At 31.9% G+C, this 26,486-nt stretch overlaps 2 protein-coding genes across 6 annotated transcripts in view; both read left to right on the plus strand.

Annotated features, from left to right (window-relative positions):
* The window catches only part of LOC149897995 (trehalase-like), a 73,318-nt gene extending 51,026 nt beyond the window's left edge, over window positions 1-22,292 (plus strand). For 2 of the 5 annotated variants that reach the window (XM_090115885.1, XM_090115884.1), the window contains exons 6-15: window positions 120-285; window positions 665-817; window positions 1,581-1,658; window positions 2,171-2,283; window positions 2,869-3,035; window positions 3,504-3,674; window positions 4,756-4,971; window positions 5,342-5,450; window positions 8,793-8,913; window positions 20,394-22,292. In XM_090115885.1, the coding sequence (XP_089972011.1) occupies window positions 120-285; window positions 665-817; window positions 1,581-1,658; window positions 2,171-2,283; window positions 2,869-3,035; window positions 3,504-3,674; window positions 4,756-4,971; window positions 5,342-5,450; window positions 8,793-8,913; window positions 20,394-20,523 (1,424 nt within the window). In that variant the 3' untranslated portion in view covers window positions 20,524-22,292. Of the gene's footprint in view, window positions 1-119; window positions 286-664; window positions 818-1,580; window positions 1,659-2,170; window positions 2,284-2,868; window positions 3,036-3,503; window positions 3,675-4,755; window positions 4,972-5,341; window positions 5,451-8,792; window positions 8,919-9,222; window positions 9,346-20,393 lie in introns of those variants that run through there. The other 3 variants (XM_090115886.1, XM_090115887.1, XM_090115888.1) reach the window with 3 other exon arrangements.
* An 826-nt stretch (window positions 22,293-23,118) lies between these two features.
* On the plus strand, window positions 23,119-25,944 carry LOC149897996 (facilitated trehalose transporter Tret1-like). The gene is made up of 3 exons (XM_090115707.1): window positions 23,119-23,176; window positions 24,013-24,151; window positions 24,655-25,944. The coding sequence occupies exons 1-3, from the start codon at window positions 23,141-23,143 to the stop codon at window positions 25,914-25,916; spliced, it is 1,437 nt and encodes a 478-aa protein (XP_089971833.1). The 5' UTR covers window positions 23,119-23,140; the 3' UTR covers window positions 25,917-25,944.
* Window positions 25,945-26,486: the final 542 nt, after the last annotated feature.

Consider the following 26,486-nt stretch of genomic DNA (forward strand, 5'->3'; position numbering starts at 1 on the left):
TTTTCGTGCGTGCAGCCGGCTCAATCGAATTATAAGACGTTGTCACGTCAAAAAATGAACTAAAGAACTTTGTTTTTCAGTGGAACTACGTTACTCATTAAATTCCTTATATTTTCCAGGCGGTCGTTTCCGTGAATTCTACTACTGGGATTCCTATTGGATCATAAAAGGTCTCCTTCTCTCTGAAATGCGTTCCACTGCTAAGGGAATGGTGACTAATTTCCTGGATGTCGTTGATCGGATCGGTTTTATACCTAATGGGGGCAGAATTTATTATAAGATGAGGTATTTTAAAAGTTTTTTTAGTAAAATTGTTAGTTTTTTTGTTAGATTTTCCAATAAAACAAGAATCAATAAAATCCGTTTGGCTGTTCTTGAGTTATCAGTAACTAAAAACAACAATCTAATTTCTTTGATATGAATACTAGCTAATCGCGTACACGTTTTTAGTGAGTTTTCAATTTTTCACTGTTATTATCCAGATGTAGACGAACCAAATATCATTAAAATCTGGTCAGCCGTTTTTGTGTTATATTAGGTGTTTCTTTTTTATATATATTGATGGATATTGATACACTTATATTAAAAGTGATTTTAACTTTTTTAACAAAACTTAAGAAACTTTATATTTATTTATTTTTGCCATATTTTTTCACATTTTCAGATCACAACCCCCGCTCCTGATTCCAATGGTGAAGTTAATATATGACGATTCGTCCGATCTCGAATATCTAAGAATGCACATTCACACCCTCGATAGAGAATTTGATTATTGGGTAACCAATCACACAGTGGAGTTCAAACATGAAGGACAAACGTAAGTAAAAATCCTATTTTTATGGTATATATTAACTTTGATTATAATAAATAACTAAAGTCCGGACGCGAACTAGGAAGAATTTCGTACATTAACCTGTTACTACCTGTCACTGTCACTCCCTTGTAAATATAATGTGTCTTGCTCGCACAGATGCAATGACCGCCGTCTTCAGGGATTGTAAACCTTTAACCTGAGAGCGTAAGGTTTGTTCTTGATTGCATGTGGTTTTTTTATTGACCTTGAGTCACGACAAAACGTATCGTATAATATATCGTGGTTATTGAAAAAAATAAAATGTAACTAATTATTATTAGTAAATGAATAAAGGACATTTATTTAATAAGTTAGTAAAAAACATTTTCTCCTCCAAACATTTCATGTAAACTGCACTTCATTCAAAAATGTTTGTGACCACTGTCAGTAGGTAAAGAGGTCATTGTACGAAATTCTTCCTGCTCCGCGACTGGACTTTCTCGCTCAAAAACTGTCCCATCCAAAACTCTGCCTACATGTATTTCTGGCAGTGTTCTAATGAGCGATACAATTTGATTATTACTGCAACGAAATAAGGTGTAAATTTCAATTGATGTTTTATATTATAATATATATTATAATTATGCTCTTGGACATTTTACTTTTAGACGACCTTTAAATGATTTAAATTTTCAATATAAGAATGGATTTTTATCATCATTAAAGAAATTCTCTCATTACCAAATAAAGCAAAATCTTTGTAAGTTTTTTTTAAATCTAATTTCAGGGTGAAACTATGGAGGTATACTGATCAATCTCAAGGACCAAGGCCTGAAAGTTATAAAGAAGACATCGATTGTGCTAAGTAATTTATCATTATATATTATAAATAATTATATACTACACTAGCGGTCCGCCCCGGCTTCGCCCGTGGTACATATGAAAAATAGATGTTGGCCGATTCTCAGACTTACCCGATATGCACAGAAAATTTCATGAGAATCGGTCCACCCGTTTCGGAGGAGTATGCAGACTAACATTGTGACACGAGAATTTTATATATAAGAAGATATTACATATTTGTTTATAATTTTGTGTAGGATTTCTGGCATAAAATATAGTATATTATGTATATTAATATGATTTTTTGTGTCTTATGTCTTTGTAGTGGGAGAAATTGGAAAAAGGTGGGCTTATTTTAAATTAAATCTACGAAGAATACAAAAATTAAATCAAATATTTTTGTTTATATATTTTTAATCAATTTTTTTATATTAAGTAGTTAAAACATACATTTTTTTTATTAATCTACATTTAACAAATGATTTCAGCAAGTTTTCTTTACACACTCAAATATTAAAATAATTATATTTATAGGCATTTCGATACAGAAGACAAAAAAGAAGAATTGTATGCTGAGTTAAAAGCTGCTGCGGAATCGGGGTGGGACTTTTCATCTAGATGGTTTATTCTCAATGGGACTAATAAAGGTAATATTTTAATTATATCACAGTTAAAACTTGTGAGTGGTTAATAATAATACAGAAGATCAGAAACGCCTGGATCGATTTTGAAAATATTACTTACTGTGTGAAGTCAATTTGTTAATTACTTTATTTTAATGATATGGTAAGCATAAATTTTGAAGGGAGAATAAATAATGTTATTATTATAAGTGATCATTCTTACTTTCTTAGATCAAGAAGACGTCATAGAGTTCAGATATTTTAATTTTTAATCTTTAAGGATGAAAACCTTTATTCCTGCTTACATCCATATCATATTTGGTCAGTTCCTACTGTCATAAGCCAACATTATATTAAAATACTAGCTTTCCGCCCGCGGCTTCGCCCGCGTTTTGAAAGAAAAACCCGCATAGTTCCCGTTCCCGTGGAATTTCCGGGATGAAACTTATCCTATGTGTTAATCCAAGTTACCCTCTATATGTGTGCTAAATTTCATTGTAATCGGTTCAGTAGTATTTGCGTGAAAGAGTAACAAACACACACACACACACATCCTCACAAACTTTCGCATTTATAATATTTATAATATTAATATAATAATCTTTCCAGGTAACCTAACAAATCTCAAAACCAGGTCTATAATACCAGTAGACCTAAATGCTATAATGTGTTGGAACGCACAACTCATGTCGGAATTCCACGCACTTCTGGGAAATACAGACAAAGCCGGGTATTATAGGAATGTGCATGCGGAGATGTTGGACGCGATTGAAAAGGTAAATACTACTATTATTACTACTAATACTACTACTATGATTTTGATTCAATAAGACTTCTCCATTTTTTCAATTTAAATTTAGCCAATAAGACGTCTTTCTGTGTAAATCCATAATATTTATTTGATTCGGACGCCATGTAGTTTAGTTAAAACATCTTAAATAACTTAAAACTACGGTCCGTATAAACCTGCTACTGCATACATACTTAATTACTACTACTATATACTACTTAAACTAAAACTATGCATTTTTTTATGTTTGTTCAAGTGAAACTTCGTTAGGCGCGTTAAGAGTATGGCAATACCGTCACGTCATGGTGTAAAGCGAATCTTGCCAAAGAAGTTTCACTTATGTCTCGTGTGCTCTGCACACACGCTCTTTTTTTCCTATATTTTTTATTAAACTATCCGCGAGCTGTAGGTAATTAAATTTTTTATATACTTAAAAATATTTATATATTTCCAGGTATTATGGCACGAAGACGTTGGTGTCTGGCTGGATTTCAGTCTAGAATCTGGCAGACGCAGGGACTACTTCTATCCGTCTAACATAGCGCCTCTATGGACGGGCTGCTATGATAGAGCCAGGAAAGAGTACTATGTGAACCGAGTCATCAATTATTTGGATAAAGTTAAGGTTTGTTACTTAATTACTTAGGCATTACTATACTCAAATCATTTATTTGCAATCAAACATGGTTACAACACAACAGACAACTTACATAATATAATAACTATAATATGTTAGCATAGGAGACATTGTTCAAAATGTCATTTATTGTGACATTTTGAACAATGTCTCCTATGCTAGGAAAAAACCTGTGTTATAGCAGTAGACCTAAATGCTATAATGTGTTGGAACGCTCAACTCAGTTGTGTTACATTCTGTTTATATTGTGAACACCAATATGTGATAAATAAAATAAAAAGAATCACACAAAAGATATATTTACTAGTGATACTTTTCGCTGATAGCTTGGGTAGCTTGGTAACATGATTACAAAGACACAAGAGAGAGAGAGAAAATACAAAGAAAAAAAGAAACGTCTTAAATTACAGCTGTATTTTCTGGTATAATTGACGTATTACAAACAACTTGACTGACAATCACCTATTAAAGTCGTCAAAAAATGTGTGAGCGTCGTATATAATTCTAAATATCACCTTATTTCGTGGCAGTAATGTTCAAAACATATTGTATCAGTCATACAAAAACTCTACCCAATATACTCGTGGGCAGACTTTTGCTTAGGACAATTTTGAGCGTGATTGTGAAAATAAACAAATGAAATTTCGAATAAAAAAAGGATTAAATTAAATCAATTATATGAATGACTTTCCATTCAGGTGGAAATGTACTAGCAATCTTAAAATTTGCAAGCAAATATTGATGTGAAGAGACAATATTGCATTTAATATTAAGATAAATTTTGTATTCACTATCTATATCTATATATTATATAAAACTCAAAGGTGACTGATATAGTGATCTATCAACGCACAGCCCAAACCACTGGACGTATCGGGCTGAAATTTGGCATGCAGGTAGATGTCATAACGTAGGCGTCCCCTAAGAAAGGATTTTAGAAAATTCATCCCCTAAAGGGGTACCTAAAATAGGGGATGAAAACTTTTACCATGAAAATTTATCTTTTTTACAGCTAGTTTGACAATAAAGCTTTCTCTTCCTTCAAATAAAGTATATTTTAATTTATCAGGTGGACATATTCGAAGGTGGTATCCCCACGACCTTCGAGCATTCTGGTGAACAATGGGACTATCCCAACGCGTGGCCCCCACTCCAATACATCTTTGTTGTGGGTCTGGACAGCACCGGTCTCCCTGAAGCCAAGAGATTGGCCAATGAAATCGCTACTAAATGGGTCAGATCGAACTTTGAAGTGTGGAAACAGAAAACCGCTATGCTGGAAAAGGTAAGACTCTTTATTAGGAACAGATGCAAATAAGTTAGCAGGAGCAGTTTGATTTGGAAATCTAGAAGTATTAGATTACTTTGTAGCTAATAGGTCTAATTTTGTGCTATGGAAATAGGAGAAGTCAAAGATATGTTGGAAAAGGTGAGATTTAATAATATGATAGCCCAAGTAAACACGGTCTGGGTGCAGATAACTGCTGTGTTAGAAAAGGTGGGATTTTGAATGAGGTAATAGGCTTGAATAAGGTATTGAATAAGATATAGATCTTGTCTAGTAAAATATTATGTAAAACACCATTTTATTTCACCTTTACTTTATTTGAGTGTTCAAATTTACTTTTATACTAAATTTACTTTTATTTTTCCAGTACGACGCGACAATTTTCGGCGGCTACGGGGGTGGGGGTGAATACGTGCTACAGACCGGTTTTGGCTGGACCAATGGGGTTGTTATGGCATTGCTTAATCGATATGGAGGTAAATATTATATTTATATAATATATTGTATTTATTTATTTTATACAGGGTGTCCCACCGTCGGTATTCTAAGCTCAATGGAGGTTTTGCATACGCTGAGTACGTAAAAAATACTTTTTACGTTTTTCAAATAGATGAATTCTTAAAACCGTTTGTGTACACCCCTAACAAGCAACCCGCCCAACTTTGCCACCAGCACGTGGGCTATCGTTTAAGATTATGTTTTCATAGACAAAATGCTCACATTAGAGAAGCGGTATATGCCGGCTGCGCGAAGCTATAGAACAAAACATGAATTTTAAGGAAAAATTTACCAAAAAATATTTGGCGTAATTTTGTTGTTTAAGTTTTTTTTACGTGATCAGTGTATGCAAGACTACAAGTTCCTTCGCGCTTAGTATACCGATAGTGGGACACCCTGTATAGGGGGTGGTGGTATGGCGTATACTTTGAGCCTTAGTTGTGGGGTAATTTTTGATTGATAAAAAATGCTTAAGAATAAATATAGGGGTAGGATTCTTCTCTCGGTTGTAATATATTATACCTATGTTTGTTAAAAAATAACTAAGTTTTTTAACTTAATTTTTACTTTATTTTTGGTCATAAACATGCCGTTTTCTTTATGATGTGCTTGTTGTTCGAAATATCTTTTCAAATCAGGTCACAGTGTACGCCATTTTAAAATAAACCTTAACTTACGGAATATGGTTTTATACTGTGGTGTTGGTTCAATGTACTGGACTTCTATACTTTATTAATAATTTATTTATTTTAATACATTAAACAACATTATTAGATACAATTATATTAATATTCAATTAAGATTTACAAAAGTAGGATTTTTTAAGAGCTCTTTTAGAGTTAAAATAGATCATCTTAAGCCATCTTTTCATATTTTAATGAGTTGATAAATATAAACGCTGTGCTAAATTTTATCATATTTATTTAATCAATCCATTTATTATAATATGATTAGCACAAGCTTATTATCTGTTTTTTTTTACATCAACTTCATTCTCCATGGAAGTCGGTCAATTAGGTATGTCATTTGTCATAAAAATATCGCACATAATATTTTGTAGATTACAGTAGTTAAAAATCGTGTATTTGCATCTTTATTTTGATATAATTCGTGCCAATAAAGGATTGTATAAGGAATTTAATTCGTGCAAGTAAATGATGTGTATTTGACAAGGGAACGGAGAAGTGTCAAAATCTATAAGAAATGAAAAAAAAAAATGAGACGGACTTATTAAAATACCATATCTCTTTCTGACTTTAAAAATGAATAAAAGAATGTACATTACATTATATGTATTATGTGTTTTATAAAATATAGAGACTTTTATCTCACTTGCACATAATATTTTAGGTGCTATCTCGCTCACACGCAAGATATGTATCGCCATTTTGATTTTATTCTTTATTGGCGCGGATTATCGTTATAGGTATTACGGCACATTTTTTTTAAATATACACTATATTGTGTCTTTATTTTTAATCATAATGCATCTTTTGTATTATTTGTATTTTCCCTATCTTTGTATTGTGTTGTATAAAAATTTGTAAACTATTTATTTTTTATATAATAGAATGTATCATGCTTATTGCACGCCTCATAAGCGAAGCGTTGAGGTGGGTACTACTGTCACTTCGCGCAAAACATCTGATTTTTCAAACTTAAAATGTCTTTATGTATCATACATTGCACTTGTAAGATAATACATACACACACATATTAAGAAAAAACACTATTTTTAACGTTCATGATATTTTTGATGTCATTTTTGTTATTTAAACTAGTTAAAAAACAGTTTAAAAAAGTTCTGTCTTGGACGTCCGTGTGTCTGTATGTGCGGATCCTTTTTCTTGTTAACACGATAGCGACCGAAATACTTTACTAATCGAGTCTTTTTTTTTCTCTTACGCTTGAGTATGCTCAGGAATAGAACCCTTTCATTTTTCAGGGTCTGATTGGATGTGGTTTAATTGTTATTAAATAAACAAAAATAATAATTAATAAGTAAATATTTATTAAAAAAAAATTATGAGGCGTGCACTTTTGGATTTTCCAAATTATTTCTAAATTGTTATTAATTTTTCCTTAATTACTGATGTATAATTTTATAATGAGTATTTCTTTATTATTGTAGGAATTTTACTTATGTTCTATTACTTCTTCTGTTTGGTGTATTTTATTTTTCTTAATAATAAGTGCAATTTATCAATGTTGGAGAAAATAAAAAATAAACACAGAAAATTGTTGTTTTAACGATTTCATAAAAAAATTATGTTTTGATTCGCACAAAATTTCATATTATATGAAATAAATTGCACTTATTATAAATGTATGTATTTTATATATTTCTTTGCATGAAAATCAATGGGATTAGCGCGACTAATGGGTTCTCTAGCTTAATATTATTTATTTTAATTTCTGCACGAAAATTATTGCCTGATGGTCGATGGTATCTTCTTCTATAGTTTGCTTTTGATGGTATTAGATATAAAATTGATTTTATAGTGTTATTTAAAAGTATATTTTTAATTATAGATTCAATTTGAATAAGAAATGATGGATAATTAAATATGATTGATTTCTCTGATTTCAATGCTAGTGAATTTTCAAGTTAATATTGCTAGAAATTTTTGTTGATTAAAGAAACTATAGGGCATAAACTACTGAGCCAGTAAGCAAATAAGTCATAAAATTCGTGTCCAATCCTAAAGTTAGAACTGCTAATTAGGTAATGATAAAAAGCATGCATCCCGTAAGAAGTAAAGTAATTAAAATTAAACAGGCAAGAAATCAGTAAGAATACAGTAGCATGTTTATTTAAACATTTCAAGTAATAAAAAAGACAATAGAAGTAGTAAGAAACAGTTAAAAAGAGTTGAAAACAAACCCTAAATGGGTAGGGTAAAGGCAACAAAGTCGGTAGGGTAAAGAAAAAGCACAAAGTTGGTGGTGTAAAAAATTTTACAAAGCCTGGTAATGTAACAGGGTTTTTAAATTGCTAAAACATAAAACACTGGCTGGCTAAAGATAACTGTTGCATAAAAATCACAAAATTTTTAAGATGAGGCATATTGAAGCATAGAACAAGCCACGTGTAACAATAAGCTAAGGAGCCAGAACTGATTATTATCACAAGTAGCAAAATAGTAAGCTATATTATTTAGTATACAAAATACTAAGCTATGTTCTTACAAATACGAGTAGCACAACTTATACAAAGCTATTTAGTAGACAAAATATTAGGTTCTTACAAAAACCAGTAGCACAACTTAGGCTAGATGAAACCCAGTCGCGCGACCCCACTGACGGGCGCGCGGTTGCAGATACGTTGTATGCAGCGGACGCGTTCGGCGCGAGCGGCGTGCTGCCCGCCGCCGTGGGCTCCGGCAGCGTGCTCACTGCGCTGCTGGCTGTACTGGCTTCACTAGCTGCGGGGGCGTTAGGGTGAGGTGAGTGTCGTATTTCTTTTTTCTGAAAGTATTTTTCAAATCGGACCAGTAGTTCCTGAGATAAGCGTGTTCAAACAAACAAACTCTTCAGTTTTATAATATTAAGTATAGATTTTCATGGAAATTTATAGATTACGCTCAAAAGCCGAAAACAGTTTCGCTCAATGAGTTATTTCTAATTTTGAGGGTAACAGACCCATATTAAAACTTTAATTTTGCTTTCCCAAGATTCATTCTATGTCAGTGTTTTTATACATATATTGCAATACATAATTATTAATTTATTGTGTTTCCTTTGTTTCAGATATACTTGGTTTTTGGATATTAATATCTTCAAATTGAGGCACATTAAAGTAAGATCTTTCCATTTATTATTTTGTTTAAGTTTATCGATTATAGATTTTTTTTTATTAATTGCATATTTAAAATATTAAAAAAGATTAATTTTATTAAATACTAAATATTTTCCTACTATTTGATTATGTGTTTGTTCAAGAATCCTATTAGTTTATATTAAAAAATAAATTATAGTGAGAAGTATTTTAATAGTTGTAAGTTTTTGTTGTTTTCCATTTGTTTAAGTTAATCCTCAATTATGTGAATTAGCATTTATCTTACAGTGCAATTAAACGTAATCTTTATGTAATAAAACAAATAGTACAATTTCGCAATTTATTTCATTTAAATGAACAATATTTGTACTTATATTTTATGTGATATAATTATAATAAAACATTTTAGATACGTGTATTTGTTCGCGATTTTACTGTTTTCCCTATTGGTCTAATAAATTGTATTTACAAGAACAATATTAAAACATATTATTAACAACATTCAAGTAATAAAACAACATCTTAACTCTATAAACAAAAAACAAAAAAAAAACATCGATGATGACGTCATACGTGCATATACCCTAACGTGGGTCTAGTGTACACATACCTTTAACTTATATAACTGAAGATTACAGAATGAAAATGACTCAAGATATATGAGTGCATTCAATTTACGGACACATCCGTTTCCTATATTATTAAGACTGTACCTACGTCCTGTTGTATTTTTAACCTGTGGAAACTTTATCTATACATAGTTGGAACTATGATTGGTCATTCATTCATTCATTGGTCCTTTGTGATAGAAAGAGGATTTCCACGTGCCATTTTAAAACATAAATTATAGGACGGAAATTTTTGTAGGAAAGTTTGTAGGTTCTGATATCAATCGCCATTACAGTAAAAGTCTTTATAATATGTTACATAAGGCCGGTAATCACATTATAATTTATAATATAATAAGGGTAAAATCAAACGCCACATAATAATTAAATTCATTTATTTTCGTAAACATATAACTAAGTACATAATATTTACATCCATTCAAACAAGCTTCACGAGATTTATTTTCCACTAGCTGCGCTCTGCGGTTTCACCCGCGTGGCTCCGCTACTGTTGGTCTTAGCGTGATGATATATAGCCTTCCTCGATAAATGGGCTATCCAACACCGAAATAATTTTTCAAATCGGACCAAATGTTCTTGAGATTAGCGCGTTCAAACAAACAAACAAACAACCTCTTCAGCTTTATAATCTTCCGACCCGACAAACGTTGATTTGCTAGAACAACCTAAAAACTTTGGAATATAGTAAATTATGTACTAGATTTCCGCCCGCGGCTTCGCCCGCGTTTTCAAAGGAAATCCCGCATAGTTCCCGTTCCCGAAGGATTTCCGGAATAAAACCTATCCTATGTTTTAATCCAAGTTACCCTCTATATGTGTGCTAAATTTCATTGTAATCGGTTCAGTAGTATTTGCGTGAAAGAGTAACAAACACACACATACACACATCCTCAAAACTTTCTCATTTATAATACTAGTAGGATATCTATTCTCTGTCATAAAATTAAATAAAAATACCATTTCGGAAGGACTTGAGTGACAATGACACGATAATTTTATATTTATAGATAGTTTTATACTTAGCTGTCCCGGTAAACGTTGTTTTACCTTACTCTTATCGCTTAGGCCTTTAGGGGTATGAAAAATAGATGTTGGCCGATTCTCAGATCTACCCAATAGGCACACAAAATTTCATAAGAACCGGCGCAGCCGTTTCGGAGCATTGTGTCACAAGAATTTTATATTTATAGACACATAAGTCAGATTTGCCCTTCATCCTGTATAAACGAACCAGAAATGCATTGTTATATACTTGTTCAGTTTGCTTCACCTTGTAGTGTCTTAAACATCATCAATCAGCAAATGTCTTACGTCATAGACAGACAGACGTAGTAATAAATTTATGTACTGAATACAATAGGAACTAGGATTAGTTTGGTAGATTTTTACCTACTATACTCTGTCCATTATATTATTTGCTTTTTGACAGCTTCACGCCTATGAAGGATTGTATTGTCTATGTTAAAATGTCATACAAATAATTATCGTTCTTCATGGACAGGTCCCGCCCACTTAGTGATGTCTACACAGAATTATTCAATGATGGGTCGATAGCTCGTCGATAGATAATAATAATCGATAGAAATACTCTGTAAAATATATCCGATGCAGAAAAACTCTTCTATTATGTTATATAATTTAAACGTAAAGACAACCAAATTGTAAGATAGAAACCAATAAATAATAAAATATTAGTTTAGTTTAGTTTTAACATACAATGCATAGATATGTGGTCTTATTATTACATATCTTATTAGTATGTTTACGTTGTAATTATTATTTACGTACCTGATTCGATTTATGATAATATTTTTATTTTATAATTGAAATGGTATCACAATCGATAATCTTTTGAACATCACTTCTGGTATCACCCGTCGAGCTGTCAAAAAGCAATTCTTATAGTGGACAGACTATAAAAATAGTAATGTGTGTTCGAAATTGGTCCTTTGTTGCAACGACTCTCGTCTGCCTCTCAGTGCACGTTTCGTGATGAAACACATGACCATTCAAGATATATAAAAAAATGTCTTTAGTGTTTATCTTCTCTACACTGAACAATTATACATACAACTGTATATGTAATTCATAATGTATTGATAACTAGCTTTTCGCCTGCGTCTTCGCCCGCGTTTTCAAACGAAAACCCGCATAGTTCCCGTTCCCATGGGATTTCCAGGATAAAACCTATCCTATGTATTAATCAAAGTTACCCTCTATATGTGTGCTAAATTTCATTATCGGTTCAGTAGTTTATGCGTGAAAAACATACATACATACAAACCTTTCCTCTTTATAATATGAGTATAGATCACGGACATGTATCAAGATAGACTAAGCGAGTGTATGTACTTCCCGTGTCCAAACTATGTTATTGAAACTTACTTGACGCTGGCCTACACTCAGTCCGCGCTTGCAGTTCGCCAAGGAAAGACGTGAAGCTGAATAAAGTAAAATGCCGAATTGCGCCGTTATAAACTGTAGAAACTCCACAGCTGTGAGTGGCCGAGTTAGCAGAGATGTTTCCTTCCACCGGTAAGTAATTTTCTAATCAGAATATGCACTATTTATTTTAAAATCAAATAAAGAATATCTGTGGAAAACGATCGTGACAAACACGGATACCAAATCATACGAAATGATTCGGAATACATTGCGGCTTTTACTTGGCACGGTAAAGATCGCGTCGTATGATAACAAGCAATGAATAGCGTCTTCTCATTTTTCTGTTCTCATTTTTCTGTCCAATTTTGTGGTTAGTGATGTTCATTTGATGCAACAGTTCTCGATTCTAATCGATTTTATAATCGAACAGAAAAATGATAATTTGTAGGAGCAATTTTTCAGAAAAAAAGGCATAGATTTTTTTTGTCATTTAATACGACTTGACCTAGAACTTTTAAGTATTTTAATACAAAGGTACTAAAAATAAATATTATGACATGGACGCCATTAGTTAAAGTGTCATCTTGGGAGTTTTTTAAAAAAACTCCTTATTGCTTAGACTATGTTTGTTTTTTCAGTTTTCCAAGTAACCCGAACATAAAAGGAAAATGGATCGATGCAACGGGACATAAAGATTGATTGATTGACAGTTTCATTACTTTCTTTCGATGGCCTCTCTAGTACGTAGTACATGGTAACTCAATGGGCATATGTAAGAAAAAGCTAAAACACATTAGTGTACTTGTTAGAATATTAAAAGGTTTATAACTTTATTTTATCATCCCTCTGTCTATGGTAATTATCATTTTTCTGTCTTGAATCGATTACGATTCATTTATTTGACTACCTCTTAGACATAGATCTAGTTTGATCTGATTTCTTTCGATTTACTTCGATGGGATAGGACGATACTAGAATCGCCGCGCGAGTGGCGGCCTAATCGATTTAGCGTAAAATGAAATTAACATCACTAAAAAGCGCTCGTGACGTCATAACGCGTCAAGGTCAGTACAAAAAATATGACACGCTTGGTTTTCATACAGATCGCGGTACTTGCGTTGTCTACTTAAATATACATGTCTGTGGTATAGATAGTATAGATAGGTACTTATCACTAAATTGTATATTGCAGCCATTTAAAACATATTTTAAGAGTGACAGTAAAAAGAATATATGCAATATAAAGATCGCGTTCTTATTTATTATTTTAACAATTATTAGGGCGAAAAAGAACTCAAATCACATATTATGTACTTTTAAACTATTATTAAAACAACGTTGTTAAGAGTATGTCAAGATTGTTAGGTTATATACATAGTTATATTACATGCTTTACTTAGCATAATATTGTCTAATTTTATTTCAATTCAAGAAAATTAAACTCAATCTAAACTGTATCTCACTCTCTTTAGAAATACTACCTTACTAAGATAAAAACTCAATCAGAGATTGAATTGATATATAATTATGCAAACAACATTACATTTCACTTACAACACATTAAAATCGGCTCCAATCACTTGGCCTTGTTACCATAGAGCCTGTTTACAAAACCTTTGTTTTCGATTAAAATGGAAAAAAAGGTTCAATACAAGTTTAATTATCTATTGAGTAGGTACCATTATTTAAAACGTAACTGCAAAATTATATGTAAGAATATAACAAAATACTTAATTTCGGGGAACTTATTATCTTTATTTCAACATATCTTTGTCTAAGAATTCAATATCATAATTCTTCACTCGTAACATACTCGTAATAACTCAGGCCCCGGAATCACAGCCACAATAGAAAATCTATTGTGTCGTGGACCGATCGGGCCGTTCGGGGCTCAATGGGTTATTTATATTGATCTGATCAATTCTAGACGTTCATATAAGGATATTTTATCTAGTCCTTAACTAAGAGGAATCTGTGTCTAGGGTACTAGGAAACTGACAAACATACTTACGTTTTTACTTTCCATACATACCACCTCATACATACAAATCTTCATTTAACAAATAATTGGATGCTCGTGGAAATAAAACCTAGAAAATAATTAATGACACAGTATAATTTTAAATCGAACCTACACTATACTCTACAGTCTACACTAACCACCCATTACGTTCCTGACTGTTTTCTCAAGTCATGGACTAATATTGATGAAATTTTGTATTCAGATAGACGAGCTAGCATTAGGTTAATATATTACAACACGAATCACGCTCAAATAAAGTGACATTTTTAAGAAATGTTTTTCTGTGGCAATGTATTTAAATAAAATATTATTTACCATAAGTACCTAGGTACATAAGTCAGTTACATGTCAACATAGTACTTACACAAGCACTGATTTGTATCTACGTGCTAAATCCCATTGTGATTGTGATTAGTGCATAGGTACACTTAGAGCTATTACGCACTGTCGACCAGTCGCCGGCGACTGAGTCGCCGGCGGACTTACTCCTGGACGACTGACGACTAAGTGCGCAAGCCCCTATTTAAACTATAGTAAGTCACAGTCGCCGGCGACTGAGTCGCCAGCGACTGGTCGACAGTGCGTAATAGCTCTTAGGCACTTTCATATACAACGACTTTTAGTCGCAAAAAACTTAGAAACACCAATAGCAAGTATTTCATTTTTTTATAACTCTCGTATTAATACTACAAAGATAAATGTTGAAGGTGAAATGATGTTTTAAACAATAAAAATTAAAAATATAAACATGTACATCACATAATTGTTTGATAGTCGTTCTTCATACAAATAAATTCACTTACATAGGTGTTGAAAAATAGCTCAAACTTGACCTGAGCTATTTAACCAAATGCATGACAAATCTCATTATAATCGATTTAGTGTTTTCAGCGTGAAATCGTATTCTAAGTGTTTCTATTGTTTATCTTGATGATGCATATTATATCATTGTTTTCATATTATTAGCATATTTGTCGAATGTATGTTTCATCGCGGTACGTGCATTGCAGTGGAACGAACTTGAGAGTCGTTAGAGTGAAAAGGTCGAATTAAGATCACCTTTTTCATCTCTATTTTATATACCTACATATTTTAGAGGTCGAATATCGATCATCCTTTATATACTATATTTAACGGCTTCGCCCGTGGTACATGTTTACGTTTTCTCTCCATAAGAACCATCCTCGTTCTTCAACGAATGTTATAAAAAAAAGAAATCGGTTCAGCTGTTCTCGAGTTATGCGCTTACCAACACATTTTGCGATTCATTTTTATATATTATAAGATGTAAATTTGTAGTTGTTCTTTCTGTTTGCACATGCAAATGCATAGTTCAATTTGCGATTTAAAGTCGCAATGTTACAAAATGCCTTAGTTTGCCAAAGCGTTACACAGAGAGATGATAATTAGATATAACGTACCTTCACAAGGACAGCTGATTGTAGACATCCTATTGTCGGTACAGATTTTCATACATACATACATTAATATGTACATTTGTAGGTACATGTGTTAAACCTATGGTTAAACCTGTGTTGTTTCAAACGATTTAAATAGCGGATATGAAACACAAAGCCTGCTTTTATGTATTGTGTATGAAGTTCTCTTTTATAGTTAACATTTTTTGTATCTATTACGCACCAGAGAATAATACGTGAGGTGATTTTGTGTTCAAATTTTTAATAATTTATGGACGCCCCCAAATCGATTCAGTATAAGTGACATATCACACTAGCGGATTGCGAGCGGTTTCAAAGCGGAGCGGGTGCGCAACGAATACGTTGCGGGCGCGCAACGAACACGCCGCGGTTGCGCAGCGAATTCGTTTCGGACGCGTGGCAGATGCGCAACGTTTACGTCGCAGTCATGTACACTCATTAACAAAATGGAATCCGTGCTGGTTGTTACTTAAAACTTGTGATAGTATAATGATTATGAGATCATTATTTTTTACGAGTTTCATAACATGTTAATGTTTAGGGTATTTTTTTATCCATTAAATCTTGGTCGAAATGCAATCAGATAACTTAATTGCTCATAAAGAAAGTTCATTAGTGAAATAAATGTTAAAGCTCCTTAACTAAAACAGGTCTATCTTATTATTAGGTAAATAGGTAGCAGTGAGTAGAAAATTTTATCAAGCAACCAGCAACTCACTAGTCCTAGTAATTCAATTTTATAGCACCTTTTTTAACAACTCCAGTTGTTACTATTACATCTTTAGTTAAGTAAGTGCATTTCCACAGTACGGTTAAAAAATTGAGTGCTACAGAAACGATGGAAATATTGAATGGAAGTTAGGCAAGGCGGAAGAGCTGGTTTTTGTGCGAGAGTATACAAAATGGCGTCGACGCTTCTATTCGCAGCGAAATCGTTGCGCGTCCGCGACGTGTTCGCTGCGCATCCGCGGCGTGTTCGTTGCGCGCCCGCAACGTATTCGTTGCGCACCCGCTCCGCTTTGAAACCGCTCGCAATCCGCTAGTGTGATATGTCACTAACAGTTGGCACTTGGCAGGATTAAGATGCGTTGAATTTCATCTAGTTTTAAGCTTATTTACTTGTAAGAGGCAGTAGATTTAACTTGAAATAAAACACAAAGCTGTTAGAACATTTATTTAAAATACCACTGGGTTTTCGTCTTTTCTACTTACTAGTAATAATTACTAGACAATTGAAAAAAATCCTAATAAAACTGCAAAACAAAGATAATGCAAAATACAATTAGAAAGGTGATAAAAATAATTGTTATCAAAATTTTTAAATAAGTTTTTCTTATAAAATAATTACGGTCGATACGAGTTGTAACTGCGCGATGTAGGTGTTCTGAAAAAAGTAATTAAAATTTATAAAAATAGGTTAATTAAAAAATAAATGAAAAATAATAGACAAAGAGAGTACGAAATTCATTTTCTTTTTGTTCGTGGTAATTTACTTAAGCTTGCTAGTAACTAGTTGTATATAGATATTTGGATATATGGATGTTACTCACTCAAACAAGCAAGTGCGGATAAATAGAAATTTTGTGAAATTTATCACAGATTAAGATTATATTTTACAATCGAACCATAATAGAATTTCTTTCCTAGAACCGAGCGATCATAAGTTGAACCTAGTTTGATACAATTATTGTAAAAATATTCTTTTCCATGTAATTAGGTATTACTAGCCGTTTCGAAAAGCTGTGTACTAAAACTGTACCTATACAAAAGTATAATCCCCTATTTCGTAGAAACTTCTGCTTAACCCTAGATCATCAACTATTTTCATTCGAAATTTCATCCAGTTCGATACTGTGTCTTATTCGTGAAAACGTTACAGGCAGACATTTATATCTATCTTAGTACGGATGTATGGATTACATCATAAACTGCATATAAACCAACATATAAAATAGTATTATAATTACTAATCCTTTTAAAATCCTTTAATTATACGCACTTGAGATAACAATCTATTTGAAGGTTGTTTACAATAGTTTATCTACATTCTGAATGTTTTGTTTGTTTAATTGTTTAAATATTAGTTTAACAATGACGCAAAAGAATTTTTAAAGAAAATTTCAACTCCGTTCAAAGTTAAATAAATAAACTATCTATATTCATAAAAAATCCAAATTTTGATGAAAATTTTAAAATTACATGATTGATTAAATTGACTCAGTTGCAATTCAATTTATTAATCAAAACCGTGTTTAATTAAAATTACAGTTTTATAATCATTAAAAGCACAAGCAGGTATCATCTAAAATCTAAATTGTTCAAAATTATAAAAAAGACTAAAGAACGATTTTATTTATTTCATGAGTTAAAAAAAACTTTAAACTAATATTTTATTTCTAGTTTATAGAACTTATTTATAAATATGAAATTTTTAAAGAAGAGAAACAATTTTTAAACCCATCTGTCCAATCTTTGTTAAAATTTGCAATTTATAATATTTTGCATATGGATGATAACAGATAACATTAAAGACATTACTTTTTACATTTCTTATTATTATTTGAAAATAAAATAAATACATACCAGTGCACACAGCAGTGTTGACTGCAGGACGATCGAAGGCTAACTGACAAGCGAGATGCAATCTTGTGATTACGAATGCGCAAGCGCCTCTTTCCGATTTCATTTTATCACTCGTGTATACAGCGTGCTCCTTTTATTTAAGTATATTTTTTATTTAATTTATTTAGGATGATGAAAATCTTAAAATATTTGGACCATGCTTTCTTTTAAGATGACTTTGACTTTTTGACTTTTAAGATGACAATGATTTTACGAAACTTTTTTTTAATGAAATGGGAGATAAACAAAAAGAGCTTTTCTATAAAATATCATTGTATGTACTTACTTTTAAGATTTAACCTAAATATTAATTGGAAGTGCGATAGTATTTTATCCCTATCAAAATTTTTATGAATTAAAATTTATATAATCTCATAGATATTCATTGATACACATGCAAATCTTTTATTAAATGGTTATCGGAAATCAAATAATAATGAACATCCTATATTTACTATACTGGGTACAGATTAGTCCTTAAAATAGAATTACGAAGAATTGAACTTTGCATATTTTAGTACCCGTATTACCTAATTGCATATGATTCGCAGTAATGTAGGTAAGAATCAGTAAATAATAGACTACAATTCAATTTATGCCCACGACTTCGTTCAAAATTATCGCAAGATTAAACTTTTGAAGTGAAACTTCTTTAACGGGGTTGGAAAAAAATTTAGTGTAACATTTTTTCGTTACGCGCCATCCTATCCATTTTCTTATCCCTACCACGCGTGATTCGACGTATTTTTGTAAAGTTGCATATAGTAAATTATTTTTTGTAAAACAAGGTCATAAAGAAGTTTCACTTCTTACGTGTGTACACTAGTACACGCACACAATTTTTTTAAGAATAGTAACTACACAATTTTCCAAGATTCTATCTTATTATCATTATTCATCAAAAACCATCAAGTATTTCAGGCTTAAAAACGTAACTTACAGACAGACTAACTTTTTCATCATATTAGTAGGTACTATTAGTATCTATATGATAAGTAAGGATTACAAGCATATAATTCGTAGAATAAATATTTTGTTCGTAAAATCGTGAAAACGTCGTCACAAGGATTTACCTGATGTACCTGCTACATGCAAACTGAATAATGAAATCAGGAAAAGTCCATAATTTACAAAAACATAAGTGGTTAACGAGAATCTCCCTACAAAATTTCTGTCTTTTTAAAACCAGACATTTTATTTTAAACTTATGGATTAAAAGAAAATTATTTCTTTGATGTTTATTTTTGTTAATAAAGGTTAATACTATGATTACGAGTCGATTATAATATAAGTGATTTAAAAACTATCTATGTACAGAATACAACATAAAATAAAAATAAATAAATAAAAACTATAAGTCTGGAATGTGGTTACTTTTTTACATAAAATAAAACTCTTAATGTCTGAAAAGTGATAAATATTAATAAAAATAAGTATATTCTTAATTTATATTAAAAAAAAGTTATAAAATCAAAATTTTCCGTACCTTTCTAATTACATATCTACTGAAAACGTTGAAATCGTAAACAAAATTATATACTTTCAAGATAAAATTTGAATGATAAACTGAAGCCTTTGCAAACATCATGATGTGTTTCTCTAATGTTGATTCGTAAACAATGTCATATGTATGGCAGATGTACGATAGGTTAAACAAAACTGTATCAGAAACTGTATATTATTTGTTTGACTAGTTGTAGCCCGGGGCTTCACTCAGTAAAATATGTGCTAAACTATCTCTACCAAATGTCACACAGAATCTTAGATGCCGTTTTTTATGTAAGAAAAAACAACGTCCATGCAATCTCACAAATCACGTTTATAGTATTAGTAGGATTATACAAGATGAATGAAATAATATACTTTACGCTAAAAACCTACGATTAATGTTGAAAACAGTAAAATCGTTTTTTTTTTCACATTAAAAAAACTTATTAACTCTACCTTAATTAATTTCTTAAATTAACTTTAACGATGCCTCATTACAAATATTTTTTTCTTGTTATTCACAAAATTTTTAACTTATTTTTTATCTATATTTACAGATTACTAGTCTACAAAAGACGCAAAGACTACACTCCTCTGGTGAGTGGAGAGGATCTGAAACTCCTCTCCCGAAGGCCGTACACAGAACTACGGAGTCTAAACGGTACTTCGGACCCCAGACAGCGGTGAACAAAAACATCCCTACCATTGTCAATAGTCGTTCCATAGTGAGTTCGTATCGAGATCGACGTGACTATAGAAATCTTCCAATTAGTACCGAAATTTCTTCACTTATCAGGTTGAGAGAAATTTGTTATAGAATGTGACTATTTTTGGTGTATTAGTAATAAATTAATAGCATCATTAAATTAACGTAAATTTAAAGAACATAGTCATGTAATGACGATAGCAAAGTTACGCTTTAGCTTTCACAATTGCTCAGTATCACATTTCGAATGGACACCTCGAATTGTTTTCGAGTCGAATAACAAACGGTAGGGCCAGGGGTCAAATTCTATTGGATCCAAACAGTACAAACTTGGTGTCAAAGGAGTTTGTAATATACCAGTTCTTCAACGTGCTGTGAATGAAACTCTTATGTATATAGAATGTAGGTTCATTTTGCTCTGTATTATTGTATAGCGCAATCAAATAGTCAATATATTTGATATATTTTTTTAATCAAAAATAATGTAATGATCGAGTATTAATAGTTTGGTTATACCTTTGGTTGAATTGTGAAATCATGGTAATGGAATATTTGAAGTTTTATTTTACACTTAATTTTTTAAGTAAAAATTGGCACAAAATATAAAATTTTCATTTGGACGGAATATTAGATTATTATGCTTTTAGGTTTGTTGGTTTGTAATTAAAGCAATATGTGTATACATAACATTTGTATACGTGGCTGGTTTGAAATCACATTTTTACCGAAATAAAAACTAGTATATTTTTATTGTGACTATTGACATATCAATTATTGTATTTTTATTCTGTATGACGTGAACATATTTTTACTTTATTGGACTCAATTTTATAAGAGCGGCCGTACACGGACCGCTTCAAGCAGTTGAGACCGACCGCTTGAAGCCGCGACCGCGCGGTGAGCCGTCGCGACCGTTTCAAGCCGTCAACTGCATGACTAAATTCCACCGTGCCGTTGACGGCTCGCGAGCGGTCGTGAGGCATACACCGACAGCTCGAGCCGTTGACTGCGCTAGAGCCGTCGACAGCTCCCCCCCCCCTGAAAATCAATGACTCGACTAGTCAAAAAAATCAACCGCTCGAGCGGTTGGTAGCGACGGCTCGAGCGGTCAACAACCGACTGCTCGAGCAGTTGACGTCGACCGCTCGAGCCGTCCGTGTACGTCGCTCAGCCGTTAACTGCTCGAGCGGTCCGTGTACGGCCGCCCTAAGGCGCTTACAAGACGTTGGATAAATAATATGAACAATAAACCGTTTTGACTCAATTAAATTTGTAAATGATACTCACATTAATAAAGAAAATTAATAAAATCTTCGAGATCCTTCGAGTTCTAAAATTTAGAGCTTTTTTATTTATTTATTTATAATTTGCACAATATCATGACATTGAACAAAGTGATTATAATATTATATGATTATTCAATTATTTAATATAGGTATTATTAAATGAGAGTATTATTAGAATTTAGTGTTAAACTTTAGTTTTAAGTAGACAATTTTGTTTTTTGTTCTGAAACGATGTACGATGATATCTATATATAATATAATGTTGCTTGCATTTATTTAAAAAATGTGATTTTAAATCGGCTGTAGTTATGTGATCTAGCGAATTTTGTCATAACAATTATTATTAGTTTTAGTTAATTTAATAAAGTATCAAAATGTGTTAGTAGTTGAGTATTTTATTTATGTCAGTATCTCATAGCGTTTGTATCATTGACATTGAAAGAGAAAATAAAATATAAATTTGATGATAATGTGTGTGTTTCATTTACAACTATTCATTTGAACCTTGGGAATGCAGAAAATTTTATTCAATAAAATATTTTCAATGAGCTAACTATAGTTATTAATTAGAAAGAAGAGTTTTAGATTTAAATTTGCTGTTTGGAAAAAAAATTTAATTTCACAAATTAAATTTGAAAACTGCTAGTATAGGGTTGCAATTTCGTCATTTTTAATGCTGGAAACATGAAATAGAAAGTTAAAATTTGCTATGGAGGTTCATAAGGGAGCTATGAGAGTTTTTTCAGAAATTCCACAGCAATCACATATTAATTATACATATTATATAAGACACACACGTTAGGGGGGCTCCATAGACTGAGGGCCCCATTTTATGACGTCATTTTCCCCATTGGTAGGTAGGTACGCCCCTGAAAACATTTCGTTCATACTTGCTATCAAGAAATATATAAATGTACTAGCTTTCCGCCCGCTGCTTCGCCCGCGCAGTCAAAGAAAAACCCGCATAGTTCCCGTTCCCGTGGGATTTCCGGGATAAAACCTATCCTATATCCCGCGATAAGAAGTAGCCTATGTCCTTTCTCGGGTATCGAAATATCTCTATACCAAATTTCATGCAAATTGGTTCAGTAGTTAAAGCGTGATTGAGTAACAGACAGACAGACAGACAGAGTTACTTTCGCATTTATAATATTAAGTATGGATAATGCGATGGAAATAATTTAATTAATCGATTTTTCAACAGAATGGTGGTAAGCAGATAATGTAATTACTGTTTTTTGGTGTTTTAATACATTTGTAATTATTCAATATTCAAGACCCATAGCACGATAATGTGCGGAAACCTGCTGAAATGAGTTGTCACAGTGATATTTATTTTTGGAGACAGGTATTTATTAATTTTGTACTTTTATAACTTAGGTACTAGCTGTGCTCCGCAGTTTCACCCGCATTGCTCCGCTCCTGTTATATAGCCTATAGCCTCCCTCGATAAATGGGCTATCTAACACCGAAATATTTTTTCAAATCGGACCAGTATTTCCTGACATTAGCGCGTTCAAACAAACAAACTCTTCAGCTTCATAATATTAGTATAGATTTGCTGATCCGAAAAACGTTGGTCTGCTAGGAGATAAACCTCCTTTAAAAGTAAATTATAGTTAAGATTTGACCTGTAATAATAAAAGGAATTTCAACAGGTCGTGCTCCGATTCAAGTTAATAAAATAATTGTTGAAATTATAATTCAAAAATTGATTTGATTTAATGGATAAAATTGAATACCATGCTTAAAAAGACATTGAATCAAGATTCAATGCTAACAGAACAACTCTTAAATTTCCTAAAACTTATTTTATTAGTTTACTAAGTAATAAATCAATGAATTTCTCACGGAGTTTTAAATATCTAGAGGTGTATATTATTAGATACTATTTCCTATTTCAATTCTAGACAGATATTCAAATACGGAATACTACCTTTTGACTAAACCAAGTGATACTGTAGAATCTTTAAACATTAATTCATCATATAGCTGAATAGTTTGAACGAGCTAATCCATGAAACTAGGAAAGTCGGATTTTAAAAATTATTTCTCTGTTAGATAGCCCATTTATCGAGGAAAGCTATATATCATCACGATAAGACCAATAAGAGTGGAGCAAGGCGGGTAAAACAAGGATACACATCTAGTTTTAAATTAACTTCAAACACAAAACCATTTCAGGTTTTAGTAGCTCTAGGGGACTGCCTACATTCCTTCGGAATAGGCTTCATGTTGAGCTTTTCTTCAGTTCTCAATCCTGCTATATTGTCTCCCAATTCTACTGATATAAGGGTTTCTGCTGAAGATGCTTCCTGGATATGTAAGTACATTTTTATGTTATGTTATTTTTAATTTTTATATAATGTTGAATATGCAAAAAACATTTTATTATTTTATATAATGTTGAATATGCAAAAAACATTTTTACCTACTTAATCAAAATTATTCATAGCATTCTATGACGCGTAGGATAAAAATAATTAAATTTTTTTTAAGTAATTTCTACCTCATTGAAACTACTTTTACTATACGAGCATTTGTTATCATATTCAGGTTAATGCCCTCCGTTTTGCATTATTATTAAATGTACATATTTTAAGCTAATAAACATTAATTATTGATAAGATTATTTATATCTGTTTTTTTTTTCTACAAAAAATTACATTTAGCATTAACACCTACCCAGACATAATATTTAACTTACATATAATTAATTAAAGTTATTTCTAAACTCGATTGATATTAGTAGGTATTCTTACAGAGTACCTATAGTTATTTTATCCGAAGATGCATATTGTTTTATGTTTGCTTTATTATTCACAGCTGCAAGTCTCGGTTTTGCCGGCACAGTTGGATATTGCTTCATCCCTTTCATTTTCCAAAGCTACGGACGAAAAACAGTGCTCATAGGCCTGAACATTTCCGTCGTGGTGGGGTTCTTAATATTTTACTTCGCGAAAAGCGCTACAGCTTTATTCGTTGGTAAATTTTTTCAGGGCATCGCCACTTGTGGTGTCACCATCACTGTTATTATTATGGCCGAATATTCTGACCCGAAGAGAAGAGGCTATTTCACCACTATCAAGAAATGTACCGTAGCTTTGGGATCTTTAATCTGTCATTCTTTATACTTCACCTGGACTTGGCGACAAATATCCTTACTGGCGTGTCTCCCATTTTGTTTGTCAACTATCGATATATTGTTTTGGCCAGAAAGCCCAGACTTCCTGGCTATGAAGGGCCGGTATAATGAATGTAGTGAATCTCACTCATGGCTGTTTGGAGATTCCACTAAAGCCAGTAAAAACTTGAATGACTTAATTTCAGCGCAAGTTCGAAGAAAAGATAAAAAGAAAAAGAATGCGATGGAAATCGTTATGAGGATTCTTGGTAAATTTGTTAGGAAAGACTTCATGATGCCATTTATAATTGTGACTCTCTTGACTGTTATTATAGAAGCATCAGGGCGATATTATATGATGACATACATTATACAGATTGTTCTTGAAATCACTGGTGATAGAACTTTGGCTGTATATTGCTCAATAGGAGCTGATATATTTACAATTATAGCGTTATTAATATCAACTTTTGTGATACGATTGATGTCGCGTAGAAACATCCTGTTTTACTTCGGATATACAACTGTTGCGCTCATGTATATTATAAGCATCATTATGTTTTTAAAATCTAAATATAGTATAGGAAGTGACATGCCTTGGTTAACTCCATCAGTAATATTATTGAATACTCTTGTTTCTTATATAGGTGTTACACCTACCTGTTTCACAATTTTTGGTGAGATTTTTCCTTTAGAACATAAAGGAACAGGGACTTTCGCTACTGGCATAGTTTTTACTTCTCTATACGCTGTAACACTAAAATATATACCAATTATGATGGAAAAATTAGGTGTGGAAGGTCTATTTGCAATATTTGCTACGTGTTTACTTATATCGTTATTATTCCTTCACTTTATACTGATAGAGACTAAAGATAAGACTCTGCAAGAAATTGAAGATGAAGTAAAAGGTAATGTGACTACGGAAACACTTTTAAGTCAAAAACCAAATGAAGAAATATAGATAGGTACTACTTAAAAATTAAGCTGCATATTTATTATGGTACAGTTACATCAAACGAACATAGAGCTAGAGCAAAAGCATTTTTTCGTGATCTTTCAGTGTAAACGAAAATTCTTTGTTGCTCAGTATTAGCACATTGCATAGAATATTTTCGAACGCTGTAAGAACAACGAAAGAATGCTCTACGCCTGATTACACTACAAGAATTTGACATAGTGGGGTTAGAATGAGCATTCGCTCGTTTGATGAAAATGTACCGTTACAAAAAGAAAAATAAAATATCCTTTGTCATGTTTATTTAATACTTAATTTATACACATTGAATGGCGACACATGCTAATATTTATTTCGAAATTCAAGCCTAGTTGTAAAATGTAAATTACAAATACTATCATCAATTAAAGTATTCTAATTTAACATTTTAATGAACTAGATGCTTTAATTAGTCTGAAACCTGCTCACCAAAATGTAATATACTTACATACATATTGTATATTGATAATAATTGAATCTATTGATAATATAATACTTAAAAAGACATTGTATCAAGATTTTATTCTAAACGCAACC

Source organism: Colias eurytheme, chromosome 24 (genome assembly GCF_061535395.1).
Source record: "Colias eurytheme isolate Ceu_HAF_F1 chromosome 24, ilColEury1 Martin Lab GWU primary, whole genome shotgun sequence".
Taxonomy (NCBI): domain Eukaryota; kingdom Metazoa; phylum Arthropoda; class Insecta; order Lepidoptera; family Pieridae; genus Colias; species Colias eurytheme.

Excerpts from the sequence above, each read along its gene's own strand:
- LOC149897996 (XM_090115707.1), top strand. The coding sequence starts at position 23,141 with ATGAGTTGTCACAGTGATATTTATTTTTGGAGACAG. Across the intron at positions 23,177-24,012 it reads ATATTTATTTTTGGAGACAG|GTTTTAGTAGCTCTAGGGGA; the intron begins GTATTTATTAAT and ends AAACCATTTCAG. Across the intron at positions 24,152-24,654 it reads TGAAGATGCTTCCTGGATAT|CTGCAAGTCTCGGTTTTGCC; the intron begins GTAAGTACATTT and ends TATTATTCACAG.